This window comes from Pseudophryne corroboree, chromosome 1, assembly GCF_028390025.1.
Source record: "Pseudophryne corroboree isolate aPseCor3 chromosome 1, aPseCor3.hap2, whole genome shotgun sequence".
Classification (NCBI taxonomy): Eukaryota; Metazoa; Chordata; class Amphibia; order Anura; family Myobatrachidae; genus Pseudophryne; species Pseudophryne corroboree.
Genome location: NC_086444.1, coordinates 1125713922 through 1125731462, shown reverse-complemented (window position 1 = coordinate 1125731462; position 17541 = coordinate 1125713922). Strand labels below are relative to the sequence as shown.

Here is a 17541-nt window from a genome sequence, read left to right as displayed (position 1 = left end):
CGTGAAAATGCATTCGCGGCCGCGAAAAATTACACATCGTAATTTTTTCCTAAAAAAAAACGCGCCAGCATTTGAAAAGCGTGTTTACATGTGTACTCAATTATCCATTACTCACACCTGAATGTTTGGCCCTATAAAAGTGTTCCAGGCACATTTAGAATTTCTCTCACTCTGAAATGGCGGCTGTGGTGTGTGGCAATGATTTTTTGTTTGCTGTGGGATACCTTAGACTGCTCCATGAGGCTTCCAGGAATCAGGGCCAGGTAAGTGAACATGGTCAACAGGTTGTCCAGGTACCGCGGAGGCTGCGCCAGCCTCGTTTTTTTAGAGGGCGTTTAAACTTAAATGCATTGTCCGATGATAGGGTCATACAGATGTTCCGCCTAAATAGAACCAACATTTTCCACCTGTATGACCTTGTCAAACTGGGCATAGACCCTGAGACAGCACGCTCTCGCTCTGTCTCAGGCCTACACAAACTCCTGGCTGTGTTACACTTTATGGCTACTGGGAGCTTCCAGGCTGTTGCAGGCGACGTCATTGGTATCTCACAGCCCACCTTTTCCAGATATTTGATTCAGGTGAGTCTAAAAATACATAGGCGGTTATGTCTAAGTGTTGCTTCTGTAAGTACAAACAACACAGTATTGTAGAGAATATCTAACATGACACTCACCTTAGCTTGTTTAATGTCCACTCAGGTTTTGGATGTGTTGGAGCCACACATTAATGCCTCAATCTGCTTCCCTACCGAGGAGTCGGAGTGGAGTGCTGTCAGGGTAGCTTTCTATGAGCTTGCTGGCATGCCCAATGTGCTGGGGGCCATAGATTGCACACACGTTCAGCTGAGATCACCTAGGGGCCGTCAATATATATATACTAATAGACATCTGGCACAATCAACTAATGTCCAGGTGGTCTGTGATGCAAACTTAAAAATTATGAGTGTTGTTGCAGGTTACCCTGGTGGCTGCCATGACTCCTTCATCCTCAGTCAGTCATCGCTCTTCGATAAATTTGAGGAGGGACAAATGCCTGATGGCTGGCTGTTGAGTATGTTTAAAATGTTTTGTGTGTATGTCTTTTAACCACAAACTCGAGTTTTGAGTAGGTGAAAGAATAATCTAACATATGTACTAATGTTGACTATATCTGTTTTTCAGGTGATGGGGGTTACGGCTGCTACTCTTGGCTCCTTACTCCATTGTCCCAACCTGATTCTCCTGCTGAACACAGTTACAATCATGCACATAAGGCTACGCTGAATGTGATAGAAAGATGTTTTGGTGTGCTGAAGTCACGGTTTCGGTGTCTGGATAAATCTGCAGGCCTTTTGTTGTATAGTCCCTCAAAGGTGACTAGAATTGTGTTTTGCTGCTGTTTTCTCCATAATCTGTGTTTAACCCAACATCTGGCACATGATGAGGGAGAAAGCAGTCAGCAAGCAGAGGAGTTAGACCCATCTGGTGACAGTGTGAGTACATATGTAGGGAGGCAGGTACGGCAAGAAGTGATCCTGCGCTATTTTTCTGGTAAGTTTTAGTAGGCTGTAATTATCCTTGACTAAACACTTTGCACTACTTTCTATTGTGTGTTTTGTTACTTACTGTTTGTTGTTTATAGTGGTGTGTACATTGTACTTAGTTTATGCTAAAAATACATTTTCAGTCATTACCCATGAAAAACATACATACATACAGAGCAGCTTCGACAATGTTTGAGACGGACACAGGAAGTTGTGTGTTTGTCAAATACAAATTTTTATTTAGAAAATCACATTGGGGTTATTTTTTCCACTTGTGTGTGCTGGGTGCTGTGCTTTGTGCTGGCTCACTGGCACGTGCTCTGGAGGAACGCCGAACAGGGGAGGTTACTGGCGTTTGGATAGGGGTCGTGGTCCCCGAGCTGGAGGTTACTTAGTGAGCTCCCATCAATGTAATATTGCTGCTCAAATTATTAATGCTAGCAATCAGTTGAGTGTTGGTTGCAGTGTGGCTGGCTACAATCCGGGATAACGACTCATTCACAACCTGGTTGTGCTGAATGAGCTGAACGAGTGCCTGCTGATGGCGCTGTTGCTCATCTATGATGCGCGTTAAATGAGCAAGCATTTGGCTGTTGTCAGCCCTTATTTGCTCCATTGAGGTTGCCATTCGCCCTACTTGTACAATCAGTCTGCCCGAGTTGCGACTAATGCGCGGTAGATGATGGGGCAGACTGGCAAGGTGTTGGGTATGTGCGGTCAGGCTGGCATTGCTTTGGGCCTGTTGGCTTGTCCAACTGGCCCAAAAGTCATCTGGTATTTGGGTTGGTGGTGGAGCTTGTGCCAGTTGAGGACTGATGGAGGCTTGGGGGATATCCTGCAGCTGTATTGGCTGGCTTGGGTCAACAGGTGTAAGTTGCAGTGTGATGGTTGCCTGTTGGTCTTGTCCCTGCTGGTCCACGTCGGCCATCAAGCTGGGCTCTGTATGGGGTGGCCAACATGCAATGTTTATTTGTCAATTTTTGTTTAGGCTACTTCTACACATTACTACATTCATAATACTCCATTTGTATAGTTTTTGGCGTTGATTTTCAAAACTTATAATGTTTTTTGTCTGCAAAAACATATATACCAACACAGGCGGCCACATAGACAGATTTGCATAATCCTCACCTAACTACCTCCCCTCCACAGCATTACAGTGTTATATCACCTCCCCTGACCACGATATAGACTGCTTACCTGGATAGTCCAGAGGAGCGGAGCAAGTAAGCCGTCTACATACTGGACAGGGGAGATGTGTGAACACTATAATGTTGTGGATGCTGTTTTTGTTTTTGTATTTTTTTGGATTTTTATTTTAATGTGCACGTGTGTGCCCAAAATTTAACCAAATGTCTGTTATTTATTAAAAATGATGTTGGTGAGATCAACCACTAAGACCTTTAAAAATAAAACATTTTCACCTTTAGCAATTGAAGACGTAACATCACATTGCTTGTTATGGAAAACATGTAATCTCAAAACCAACTAACAACATATTAACTGTACTGTGTAGATTATTGCCTATGTGTTTAATTTCTGTTTTTACTCACCAGATAACTGAGGTGATCGGGGCTCATCACTCTGCGAACTCGCCAATAGTGCCAGTGGTGGCTGGGGTGACACTGCCGAAATGCGTCGCCTGGGTGGGGATGATGGAGCCGCAGATTCCGTGCCAAGACGCCGTGTGTTACTTGGCCTCCTGGGTAAGTGTCCCGAGCCGTGTGATGGGCGCCTTACAGGAGGTCGGCTTACAGAAGCAGAACCTATGTGAAAATATAAACATTAATATTTTGTACTTCTATGTGTTTTCAGAATATGTGACTACAGTGAAGTCTTACCTGCAATCCCAGCCTCATCCTGACTTGTCTGAGGCCTGTCTGGCCGGCTGGTCTGTGGGACTGTTGAAAAAGTGGAGCAAACATTATTACCATGCTTTGTGTAAAAATAACCACTGCAAAGCCTTAGTGTACTGTAACCATCTATTAGGTATTGGATAAACAAATATTTTCTGATTAAGAGCTTCAAGCATCATTAATTTGTGTTGTATATCCAAATGTACATGATGTTGCACACAATAAATCTGTTACATTTGAAAATGATGCCTCAGATATTGCAGAGATTGACTACTTGCAAATGTTTCCAAAATGTAATGTTGAAATAATTGCACCGTTTTTCAGAAGTAACTAAATCAAAAATTCATTTTTAAATAAGCATACAACACAGATGTCCAAGCAATATCGCCAAAAAAAACTTTAAAAAAAAAAAAAAAACACAGCCATTGCACCTGTTTTTGCGCAATATTAAATTTACCAAACAGCCAATGCAAGGTGAAAAAAGCAAATTCTAAACACAAACACACCTTAAGGGTGCATAGGCCTGCAATATCTGATACACAATTTATGCATCCTTTACCCTTTAAAAATGATATTTACAACATTTAGAGGACATTTTTAAAAAAATATAACAAATCAAACTTACCATCCTGCGTGGGTCGGTCCGAATCCCGGACATGAGTAGCAGACACCACTTCTGCAGGAATCAATGCCCGCACAGGCTCCTCCCAGTCCCGATAGGTTGCCCGGAAAGGGGGGCCACCTCCGGTTTTTCGTGCAGATTTGGCCTCTTTGGCCATCTTGGCCTTGACACGCCGCTTTATATCATAGAACCTCTTGCGGCACGTGTCCTCAGTCCGCGTCACCACACCCTCACTATTCACGGCAACTATTACTTGCCCCCACAGGACAGACTTCCTGCGGGAGGACACCTTGCCAGCATCCTGACCAAACAATTGGCGATGGTGCTTCATCAGCTCACGCACCAACGCCATGTTTTCAGCATAGCTGAACTTAATATTCCTGCCAGTCTTGGTAGTGGTGCGTGGCTGCGGAGCCACAACACCATCACTATCACTGGAAAATACAGCAACAGGCACCCCCTCCTCCTCCTCCTCACTAACCTCCTCCCTCTCACTACCCCCCTCCACCTCACTAACAGCCTCCACCTCACTACCAGCCTCCACCTCACTACCAGCCTCCACCTCACTACCAGCCTCCACCTCACTACCAGCCTCCACCTCACTAACCTCCGCCACCACACTGACCTCTGAGTCTGACATGACAAACGACAAAAAACACTGAAAAATCAAAACACAAAACACACTCCTCCACTACTCCTACTACTACACACCACACAGCCAACACACACGCTCACTCACTCACTCACAAACAATGACAAAAGACTGTAAAAAAAAAACAAGGACAAAAAAGTAGACAAACTGTGAAAAAACAATACTACAAATATGACAAGACTACTTACACACACAGTACAGCACTCAACAATCACCAAACTCCTCTCCAAATCCACCAAAAACTCCACCAAACTCACCAACTCCAAATACACCTTCCTCTCTCCTCTCCACTAGCTAAACCCACGAGGTGCGGTGTGTTTGGGGCGGTTTTATAGTAATATGCACAGACACTCCTCCTTCACGAATACAACCAATCACGGCCGCGTGACGAAAACGAAACTTAGGACTAAAAACGCGGCAGCAATTTCTAAATCACTGCCGTAACAGACATGTGACGCAGTCGTAAAAAAAACCAAAAACCCGGCCGCGAAACAGCAAACGCGGCCGCAATCTACAGCAGAAAAGCACGAATGACATCGACATCGGAACAAACGAAAAACACGAATACGACAGCTTAGTAAATTAGTCGTAATCAATTCAAAAAGTTGCAATTTTACACTGTCGATGTCATTCGTGATTGAACTTGGACATGATTCTGGAAAATACGAATCTTAGTAAATTTACCCCAGAGTGTTATGAAGACTACTCAGTGCCCTGGGTTATAAGGTGGGAACAGGTGACGCTCACGCAATTATCCCTTGCCCAGTAGTCTTTTAGCCTCCTGCGATGCTAGGCTTCTCCTATAGCAGCCGCCTTTCCAGGGTGAATTAGATCCACCCCGTACTCAGATGCTCACAGGTTTTATGTATGGACATGGTGACTATTGGAGGCTGGGCAAGAGTAAATGCAGTACTGTGAGACATCACAGGACAGCCTTGATAACCCTGCCCAATACTCAGACAGGAATAATAAACAAATTGTACACAGGTGCAACAATGCATAGGGTGATATTATAACAAACACTCAAAGAATATGAAGTGCAACAATGCACAGGGTGGTACAATAATGAATGCTAATGATATGTAAATGTAACAATGGATGATATGAGCAACTTAGCTAAATACAGTATAAATGCAACAATGCACAGGATGGTATAATAATCCAACACAGATGGTATGTAAATGCAACAATGTACAGGATTATATAAGCAACTAAATATCAATGGATAATAAATGCAAAATCCCAGGACTTAAACTGTCTGATGTGGATTCTGAAGAAGCCTGGAATTTGGAACTGGAACAGAACCCCCTTAAGGGAAGCAAAGATCCAGAAACACTGAAACTGAGACCGGCTTCAGAGCAGGATTACACTGTGTGCAGTGATAGCAGGCTTGGCAACTGGAACAGACAGCATTAACTGCACAGATTCTAGATTACACCAAGGACAGAGACCGGACACAGGTACAAACAGGAAACAGGAAGCTATAACCAGCCTCAGGTGAAGGGCAAGCTGGGTAATAAAGGAAGCAAGCCCCAATAAGAATGGCTGGAAAGCCAGACACAAGGTAATGGCCTAATTATCTGACAGGTGAGACTGCATAGGCCACACATACAGGAGACAGGCTGCAGTTACATAGACTCACCAAAGGCGGCCTGCAACAGTACCCCAAACAAGTACATAAGAAAACCTGGAATGCTAACAGAAATACAACAGACTCACAACATAAAAACATAAACAGAGTGCAAGGTGCATTCGCAGCTTGTAACACGGAGAGAGACAGCATGGCGCACTGGAATTAGGAAGAGATCAGGGAGCTGCTTGCTGTTAGAGGGGAGGAGGAGATCTGGAAGCAGATCACTGGGACAGTGAAGGACGCCACAGTGTACACCAACATTGCCAAGATACTTACCTCAAGGGGCATTGAGTGGACACAACAGCAGGTAGTGAATAAATTGAAAGCTCTCAGAAAATTTGACAACAAAGTTCACGACCACAATGTACACCAACATTGCCAAGATACTTACCTCAAGGGGCATTAAGCAGACACAGCAGCAAGTAGTGAATAAATTGAAAGCTCTCAGAAAATTTTACATCAAAGTTCACGTCCACTACAGGAGGAAAAGTGGTGCTGCTAGAATGGAGTGGGGGGTTTACTATGATCAGTGCAATCAAGTTTTTGGCAATTCTGCACTGGTTAATCTCATTGCCATTTCATCGTCCAGTTGTGCATCCTCCCAAAGCGCTACCCCATAGAACAGCCAATCCATTCCACCGACACCACCAATGTTGTGTGATGACATCACTAAGATCAGCGACACTGATCCTATGGCTGCTGTGTGGGACCCAGTCACCAATACTATCGAGGTTGATGCCAGTGGAAGCAGCACAGAGACTCCGGCAAGGACACTGACTTATGCGCAGACTGAGACCCCAAAGTTGGGTAGGAACAGTAAGTATTGTTTTACTTTACACACATTAAAGATTTTTGTTTTATTTAAAATCCAGTATATAGTATGGGCCATAGTCCACAATGATGTTGTTTGCACTTGTTATTATTTTTAAATACTGCGTTATACATTCAGTTCCTGACTGTCATGTAGTTCAACAATATCAGAAGGCCACATTAGCTGTTGCACCATTTAGGAGTAATAACGACTGCTAACAACATCATAGGCTGGTTACACACCTGCACGCTAATAGCGTGATTTATCCTTTAGAAAGGATAAATCGTCCATAGCATGCAGTGTTTGTACAATTGCGCACTTCCATAACTCACACATGATATCTTTGTCTTGACCGATACTCAAAATGTACATATTGCAGCTTGAAGCTAGGAAGCACATATATGCTGACATCACTGCTATTTGTTTTTTTTAAATAGGTTTTTTTTACCTCCATTTCTAGTCTTTGACGTACCTGAACGGAAGAAAAAAATCTTCAAAGATGGAGCAAGTTACACGCATAATGACAAGAGTCCTGGTCAATCAGCTGCGAGATTCCGATGCTGAAATGCAGGCACATGAGGATGCCCGACTCCAACACTTTTTTGAGAACAAGAAAGAAATACAAAATTAATTTCTCACGCAACTTGTGGGTATGCATGAACGCATTTCTAGGGAAAACGGAGAGGCACAGATGTCCTTTCTTAACGGTCTGGTGTCTAGAGTACACAATCCACATCCTCCACACCCTTATCCAGTGTATCCTCCTCACTATTCTGAGAGTAATTTTTCCAACTACCAGCATCATAGCAGAGGCATGCAGTATGTGGAAACAAACCCCTCGAATCCACCTAATGCTACTCCACAAGGCACTGTGCATAATAGTCCAGATGGCGCAGTGCATAGTTAATTTTTCACACGGCACTGTACGTAGCAGTCCACATGCCACTGTGCATAATAGCCAAGATGGCACAGGTAATAATCCTCCACATGGCACTGTGCATACTTACCCAGATAGCACAGGGAATAATCCTCCACATGGCACTGTGCATAGTTACCCAGATGGCACAGGAAATAATCCTCCACATGGCACTGTGCATACTTACCCAGATGGCACAGGGAATAATCCACCACATGGCACTGTGCATACTTACCCAGATGCACAGGGAATAATCCTCCACATGGCACTGTGCATAGTTACCCAGATGGCACAGGAAATAATCCTCCACATGGCACTGTGCATACTTACCCAGATGGCACAGGGAATAATCCACCACATGGCACTGTGCATACTTACCCAGATGCACAGGGAATAATCCTCCACATGGCACTGTGCATAGTTACCCAGATGGCACAGGGAATAATACTCCACATGGCACTGTGCATACTTACCCAGATGGCACAGGGAATAATACTCCACATGGCACTGTGCATAGTTACCTAGATGGCACAGGGAATAATACTCCACATGGCACTGTGCATACTTACCCAGATGGCACAGGGAATAATCCACCACATGGCACTGTGCATACTTACCCAGATGGCACAGGGAATAATACTCCACATGGCACTGTGCATAGTTACCCAGATGGCACAGGAAATAATCCTCCACATGGCACTGTGCATACTTACCCAGATGGCACAGGGAATAATCCACCACATGGCACTGTGCATACTTACCCAGATGCACAGGGAATAATCCTCCACATGGCACTGTGCATAGTTACCCAGATGGCACAGGAAATAATCCTCCACATGGCACTGTGCATACTTACCCAGATGGCACAGGGAATAATCCACCACATGGCACTGTGCATACTTACCCAGATGCACAGGGAATAATCCTCCACATGGCACTGTGCATAGTTACCCAGATGGCACAGGGAATAATACTCCACATGGCACTGTGCATACTTACCCAGATGGCACAGGGAATAATCCACCACATGGCACTGTGCATAGTTACCTAGATGGCACAGGGAATAATACACCACATGGCACTGTGCATACTTACCCAGATGGCACAGGGAATAATACTCCACATGGCACTGTGCATACTTACCCAGATGGCACAGGGAATAATCCACCACATGGCACTGTGCATACTTACCCTGATGGCACAGGGAATAATACTCCACATGGCACTGTGCATAATTAATTAGATGGAACAGGGAATAATCCACCACATGGCACTGTGCATACTTACCCTGATGGCACAGGGAATAATACTCCACATGGCACTGTGCATAATTAATTAGATGGAACAGGGAATAATCCTCCACATGGCACTGTGTATACTTATCCAGATGGCACTACTCATAACCGTCCACTGGGCAGCACTTCTTACTGACAGTTGTAGACATTTATGTTCTTCCAATTCAAGTTTGCTGTACAGTTATGCCTTCTATTTATGTGTCTAAAGAGGCAAATAGTATTTTTTCTTCGTCTTTTGTATTTTTTTGTAAATGTTCATGTGTATTATGCACTTTACAGGCCTGTCAAGTGCCCAGGCCATAACTGTCCGTTACCTCAGCCACTTCTACAGATTGTGGGGGTGTATGTTATGTTGACTCTATGCACATTATGCCTTCTATATATGGGGCTTATTCAGACCTAATCGCCACTGTGTGTGTTCACACAGCGATCAGGTCTGAAGTGCGCATGCCGATAGCTGTCGTAACTAGAGATGAGCGCCGGAAATTTTTCGGGTTTTGTGTTTTGATTTTGGGTTCGGTTCCGCGGCCGTGTTTTTGGTTCGACCGCGTTTTGGCAAAACCTCACCGAATTTTTTTTGTCGGATTCGGGTGTGTTTTGGATTCGGGTGTTTTTTTCCAAAAAACCTAAAAAACAGCTTAAATCATAGAATTTGGCGGTCATTTTGATCCCAAAGTATTATTAACCTCAAAAACCATAATTTCCACTCATTTTCAGTCTATTCTGAATACCTCACACCTCACAATATTATTTTTAGTCCTAAAATTTGCACCGAGGTCGCTGTGTGAGTAAGATAAGCGACCCTAGTGGCCGACACAAACACCGGGCCCATCTAGGAGTGGCACTGCAGTGTCACGCAGGATGTCCCTTCCAAAAAACCCTCCCCAAACAGCACATGACGCAAAGAAAAAAAGAGGCGCAATGAGGTAGCTGTGTGAGTAAGATTAGCGACCCTAGTGGCCGACACAAACACCGGGCCCATCTAGGAGTGGCACTGCAGTGTCACGCAGGATGTCCCTTCCAAAAAACCCTCCCCAAACAGCACATGACGCAAAGAAAAAAAGAGGCGCAATGAGGTAGCTGTGTGAGTAAGATAAGCGACCCTAGTGGCCGACACAAACACCGGGCCCATCTAGGAGTGTCACTGCAGTGTCACGCAGGATGTCCCTTCCAAAAAACCCTCCCCAAACAGCACATGACGCAAAGAAAAAAAGAGGCGCAATGAGGTAGCTGTGTGAGTAAGATAAGCGACCCTAGTGGCCGACACAAACACCGGGCCCATCTAGGAGTGGCACTGCAGTGTCACGCAGGATGTCCCTTCCAAAAAACCCTCCCCAAACAGCACATGACGCAAAGAAAAAGAAAAGAAAAAAGAGGTGCAAGATGGAATTGTCCTTGGGCCCTCCCACCCACCCTTATGTTGTATAAACAAAACAGGACATGCACACTTTAACCAACCCATCATTTCAGTGACAGGGTCTGCCACACGACTGTGACTGATATGACGGGTTGGTTTGGACCCCCCCCAAAAAAGAAGCAATTAATCTCTCCTTGCACAAACTGGCTCTACAGAGGCAAGATGTCCACCTCATCATCACCCTCCGATATATCACCGTGTACATCCCCCTCCTCACAGATTATCAATTCGTCCCCACTGGAATCCACCATCTCAGCTCCCTGTGTACTTTGTGGAGGCAATTGCTGCTGGTCAATGTCTCCGCGGAGGAATTGATTATAATTCATTTTAATGAACATCATCTTCTCCACATTTTCTGGATGTAACCTCGTACGCCGATTGCTGACAAGGTGAGCGGCGGCACTAAACACTCTTTCGGAGTACACACTTGTGGGAGGGCAACTTAGGTAGAATAAAGCCAGTTTGTGCAAGGGCCTCCAAATTGCCTCTTTTTCCTGCCAGTATAAGTACGGACTGTGTGACGTGCCTACTTGGATGCGGTCACTCATATAATCCTCCACCATTCTATCAATGTTGAGATAATCATATGCAGTGACAGTAGACGACATGTCCGTAATCGTTGTCAGGTCCTTCAGTCCGGACCAGATGTCAGCATCAGCAGTCGCTCCAGACTGCCCTGCATCACCGCCAGCGGGTGGGCTCGGAATTCTGAGCCTTTTCCTCGCACCCCCAGTTGCGGGAGAATGTGAAGGAGGAGATGTTGACAGGTCGCGTTCCGCTTGACTTGACAATTTTGTCACCAGCAGGTCTTTCAACCCCAGCAGACTTGTGTCTGCCGGAAAGAGAGATCCAAGGTAGGCTTTAAATCTAGGATCGAGCACGGTGGCCAAAATGTAGTGCTCTGATTTCAACAGATTGACCACCCGTGAATCCTTGTTAAGCGAATTAAGGGCTCCATCCACAAGTCCCACATGCCTAGCGGAATCGCTCCGTGTTAGCTCCTCCTTCAATGTCTCCAGCTTCTTCTGCAAAAGCCTGATGAGGGGAATGACCTGACTCAGGCTGGCAGTGTCTGAACTGACTTCACATGTGGCAAGTTCAAAGGGCATCAGAACCTTGCACAACGTTGAAATCATTCTCCACTGCGCTTGAGACAGGTGCATTCCACCTACTATATCGTGCTCAATTGTATAGGCTTGAATGGCCTTTTGCTGCTCCTCCAACCTCTGAAGCATATAGAGGGTTGAATTCCACCTCGTTACCACTTCTTGCTTCAGATGATGGCAGGGCAGGTTCAGTAGTTTTTGGTGGTGCTCCAGTCTTCTGTACGTGGTGCCTGTACGCCGAAAGTGTCCCGCAATTCTTCTGGCCACCGACAGCATCTCTTGCACGCCCCTGTCGTTTTTTAAAAAATTCTGCACCACCAAATTCAAGGTATGTGCAAAACATGGGACGTGCTGGAATTTGCCCATATTTAATGCACACACAATATTGCTGGCGTTGTCCGATGCCACAAATCCACAGGAGAGTCCAATTGGGGTAAGCCATTCCGCGATGATCTTCCTCAGTTGCCGTAAGAGGTTTTCAGCTGTGTGCGTATTCTGGAAAGCGGTGATACAAAGCGTAGCCTGCCTAGGAAAGAGTTGGCGTTTGCGAGATGCTGCTACTGGTGCCGCCGCTGCTGTTCTTGCGGCGGGAGTCCATACATCTACCCAGTGGGCTGTCACAGTCATATAGTCCTGACCCTGCCCTGCTCCACTTGTCCACATGTCCGTGGTTAAGTGGACATTGGGTACAACTGCATTTTTTAGGACACTGGTGAGTCTTTTTCTGACGTCCGTGTACATTCTCGGTATCGCCTGCCTAGAGAAGTGGAACCTAGATGGTATTTGGTAACGGGGGCACACTGCCTCAATAAATTGTCTAGTTCCCTGTGAACTAACGGCGGATACCGGACGCACGTCTAACACCAACATAGTTGTCAAGGCCTCAGTTATCCGCTTTGCAGCAGGATGACTGCTGTGATATTTCATCTTCCTCGCAAAGGACTGTTGAACAGTCAATTGCTTACTGGAAGTAGTACAAGTGGGCTTACGACTTCCCCTCTGGGATGACCATCGACTCCCAGCAGCAACAACAGCAGCGCCAGCAGCAGTAGGCGTTACACGCAAGGATGCATCGGAGGAATCCCAGGCAGGAGAGGACTCGTCAGAATTGCCAGTGACATTGCCTGCAGGACTATTGGCATTCCTGGGGAAGGAGGAAATTGACACTGAGGGAGTTGGTGGGGTGGTTTGCGTGAGCTTGGTTACAAGAGGAAGGGATTTACTGGTCAGTGGACTGCTTCCGCTGTCACCCAAAGTTTTTGAACTTGTCACTGACTTATTATGAATGCGCTGCAGGTGACGTATAAGGGAGGATGTTCCGAGGTGGTTAACGTCCTTACCCCTACTTATTACAGCTTGACAAAGGGAACACACGGCTTGACACCTGTTGTCCGCATTTCTGGTGAAATACTTCCACACCGAAGAGCTGATTTTTTTGGTATTTTCACCAGGCATGTCAACGGCCATATTCCTACCACGGACAACAGGTGTCTCCCCGGGTGCCTGACTTAAACAAACCACCTCACCATCAGAATCCTCCTGGTCAATTTCCTCCCCAGCGCCAGCAACACCCATATTCTCCTCATCCTGGTGTACTTCAACACTGACATCTTCAATCTGACTATCAGGAACTGGACTGCGGGTGCTCCTTCCATCACTTGCAGGGGGCGTGCAAATGGTGGAAGGCGCATGCTCTTCACGTCCAGTGTTGGGAAGGTCAGGCATCGCAACCGACACAATTGGAGTCGGACTCTCCTTGTGGATTTGGGATTTCGAAGAACGCACAGTTCTTTGCGGTGCTACTGCTTTTGCCAGCTTTAGTCTTTTCATTTTTCTAGCGAGAGGCTGAGTGCTTCCATCCTCATGTGAAGCTGAACCACTAGCCATGAACATAGGCCAGGGCCTCAGCCGTTCCTTGCCACTCCGTGTGGTAAATGGCATATTGGCAAGTTTACGCTTCTCCTCCGACAATTTTATTTTAGGTTTTGGAGTCCTTTTTTTACTGATATTTGGTGTTTTGGATTTGACATGCTCTGTACTATGACATTGGGCATCGGCCTTGGCAGACGACGTTGCTGGCATTTCATCGTCTCGGCCATGACTAGTGGCAGCAGCTTCAGCACGAGGTGGAAGTGGATCTTGATCTTTCCCTAATTTTGGAACCTCAACATTTTTGTTCTCCATATTTTAATAGGCACAACTAAAAGGCACCTCAGGTAAACAATGGAGATGGATGGATTGGATACTAGTATACAATTATGGACGGGCTGCCGAGTGCCGACACAGAGGTAGCCACAGCCGTGAACTACCGCACTGTACTGTGTCTGCTGCTAATATATAGACTGGTTGATAAAGAGATAGTATACTCGTAACTAGTATGTATGTATAAAGAAAGAAAAAAAAACCACGGTTAGGTGGTATATACAATTATGGACGGGCTGCCGAGTGCCGACACAGAGGTAGCCACAGCCGTGAACTACCGCACTGTACTGTGTCTGCTGCTAATATAGACTGGTTGATAAAGAGATAGTATACTCGTAACTAGTATGTATGTATAAAGAAAGAAAAAAAAACCACGGTTAGGTGGTATATACAATTATGGACGGGCTGCCGAGTGCCGACACAGAGGTAGCCACAGCCGTGAACTACCGCACTGTACTGTGTCTGCTGCTAATATAGACTGGTTGATAAAGAGATAGTATACTCGTAACTAGTATGACTATAAAGAAAGAAAAAAAAACCACGGTTAGGTGGTATATACAATTATGGACGGCTGCCGAGTGCCGACACAGAGGTAGCCACAGCCGTGAACTACCGCACTGTACTGTGTCTGCTGCTAATATATAGACTGGTTGATAAAGAGATAGTATACTCGTAACTAGTATGTATGTATAAAGAAATAAAAAAAAAACACGGTTAGGTGGTATATACAATTATGGACGGGCTGCCGAGTGCCGACACAGAGGTAGCCACAGCCGTGAACTACCGCACTGTACTGTGTCTGCTGCTAATATAGACTGGTTGATAAAGAGATAGTATACTCGTAACTAGTATGTATGTATAAAGAAAGAAAAAAAAACCACGGTTAGGTGGTATATACAATTATGGACGGGCTGCCGAGTGCCGACACAGAGGTAGCCACAGCCGTGAACTACCGCACTGTACTGTGTCTGCTGCTAATATAGACTGGTTGATAAAGAGATAGTATACTCGTAACTAGTATGACTATAAAGAAAGAAAAAAAAACCACGGTTAGGTGGTATATACAATTATGGACGGGCTGCCGAGTGCCGACACAGAGGTAGCCACAGCCGTGAACTATCGCACTGTACTGTGTCTGCTGCTAATATATAGACTGGTTGATAAAGAGATAGTATACTCGTAACTAGTATGTATGTATAAAGAAATAAAAAAAAAACACGGTTAGGTGGTATATACAATTATGGACGGGCTGCCGAGTGCCGACACAGAGGTAGCCACAGCCGTGAACTACCGCACTGTACTGTGTCTGCTGCTAATATAGACTGGTTGATAAAGAGATAGTATACTCGTAACTAGTATGTATGTATAAAGAAAGAAAAAAAAAACACGGTTAGGTGGTATATACAATTATGGACGGGCTGCCGAGTGCCGACACAGAGGTAGCCACAGCCGTGAACTACCGCACTGTACTGTGTCTGCTGCTAATATAGACTGGTTGATAAAGAGATAGTATACTCGTAACTAGTATGACTATAAAGAAAGAAAAAAAAACCACGGTTAGGTGGTATATACAATTATGGACGGGCTGCCGAGTGCCGACACAGAGGTAGCCACAGCCGTGAACTACCGCACTGTACTGTGTCTGCTGCTAATATAGACTGGTTGATAAAGAGATAGTATACTACTAATATTATATATACTGGTGGTCAGGTCACTGGTCACTAGTCACACTGGCAGTGGCACTCCTGCAGCAAAAGTGTGCACTGTTTAATTTTAATATAATATTATGTACTCCTGGCTCCTGCTATAACCTATAACTGGCACTGCAGTGCTCCCCAGTCTCCCCCACAATTATAAGCTGTGTGAGCTGAGCACAGTCAGATATATATATACATTGATGCAGCACACTGGGCTGAGCAGTGCACACAGATATGGTATGTGACTGAGTCACTGTGTGTATCGTTTTTTTCAGGCAGAGAACGGATATATTAAATAAAACAAACAACTGCACTGTCTGGTGGTCACTGTGGTCGTCAGTCACTAAACTCTGCACTCTCTTCTACAGTATCACAGCCTCAGGTCAATCTCTCTCTCTCTCTCTCAACCCTAATCTAAATGGAGAGGACGCCAGCCACGTCCTCTCCCTATCAATCTCAATGCACGTGTGAAAATGGCGGCGACGCGCGGCTCCTTATATAGAATCCGAGTCTCGCGAGAATCCGACAGCGTCATGATGACGTTCGGGCGCGCTCGGGTTAACCGAGCAAGGCGGGAGGATCCGAGTCTGCTCGGACCCGTGAAAAAAACATGAAGTTCGTGCGGGTTCGGATTCAGAGAAACCGAACCCGCTCATCTCTAGTCGTAACCCTGTGACCGCCTCTGCCTGATTAACAGGCAGAGGCGGTCACTGGGTGGGAGGGGGTGGGTCGGCAGTGCTTGGCCGCCATTTAGGGGGCGCGTGCCCGAACCGTTGGAGATGCAGGCCGCGGCAGCTGTGTGATGTCACACCCAGCCGCTGTGACCCGGGCAGCGATGAGTAGCTCCCTGCCAGCACGCAGGAGCTGCACTGATAGGGAGCTACTCCTACAGTACAAAAGCATCACCACTGTGCGATGCTTTTGTACTTGTACGACGGGGTAGGGCCTGACATGCGGGCGGACTAGCCCTGTGCTGGGCGTACCCCCGCATGTCAGGGAAGCTGATTGTAGATGTGCTAAATTTAGCACATCTACGATCAGGACTGAATCACCCTCTATGTGTCTAATGGGCCTAATTCTGAGTTGATCGCAGCAGCAAATTTGTTAGCAGTTGGGCAAAACCATGTGCACTGCAGGTGGGGCAGATGTAACATGTGCAGAGAGAGTTAGATTTGGGTGGGGTGTGTTCAAACTGAAATCTAAATTGCAATGTAGAAATAAAGCAGCCAGTATTTACCCTGCACAGAAACAAAATATCCCACCCAAATCTAACTCTCTCTGCACATGTTATATCTGCCTCCCCTGCAGTGCACATGGTTTTGCCCAATTGCTAACAAAATTTCTGCTGCGATCAACTCAGAATTACCCCCAATGTCTACACACATTATGGCCTATTTATGTTCAAAGTAGCATTTTAAACTGTAAAGATGTTATATTTAAAGTGATGTGAGGTAACATGTACATAACTTTTTCATAAACAATAAAACCAAACTTCTTTTAAAAAACAATAAAACCAAAACTTTTTTGCCACATATCTCTTGTATCCTCTACTGTGTCATAGTAGTTAAGTTAGCAGTGAGGGTGTTACGGATTTCCTCAGCACTGCCGCCACTTCTCTCACCCTCGTAGGCTGCTGCTTCTACCGGAGTATCGCACAGTTCAGAGTCCACAAGATTTCACTCCGGTAAAAAGTGTTCTTTCTGTATCTCACAAAAGTTGTTGAGGATACAGGAAGCAGCAACCACATCCGGCACCAGATTGATGGCAATGTCATTGCACTTTAGTAGACACCGCCAGCGCCCCTTCAGT

At 45.6% G+C, this 17541-nt stretch overlaps 1 protein-coding gene across 1 annotated transcript in view; it reads right to left on the bottom strand.

The window, feature by feature from the left end:
* Positions 1–1751: 1751 nt before the first annotated feature.
* Positions 1752–17541, bottom strand: part of LOC134927969 (uncharacterized) — a 113093-nt gene continuing 97303 nt past the window's right edge. Inside the window, exons 3-5 of the mRNA XM_063923130.1 lie at positions 3367–3426; positions 3079–3291; positions 1752–2464 (exon numbers count right to left, since the gene is read on the bottom strand). Coding sequence (XP_063779200.1) covers positions 1917–2464; positions 3079–3291; positions 3367–3426 — 821 coding nt within the window. The 3' untranslated portion in view covers positions 1752–1916. The remainder of the gene's footprint in view (positions 2465–3078; positions 3292–3366; positions 3427–17541) is intronic.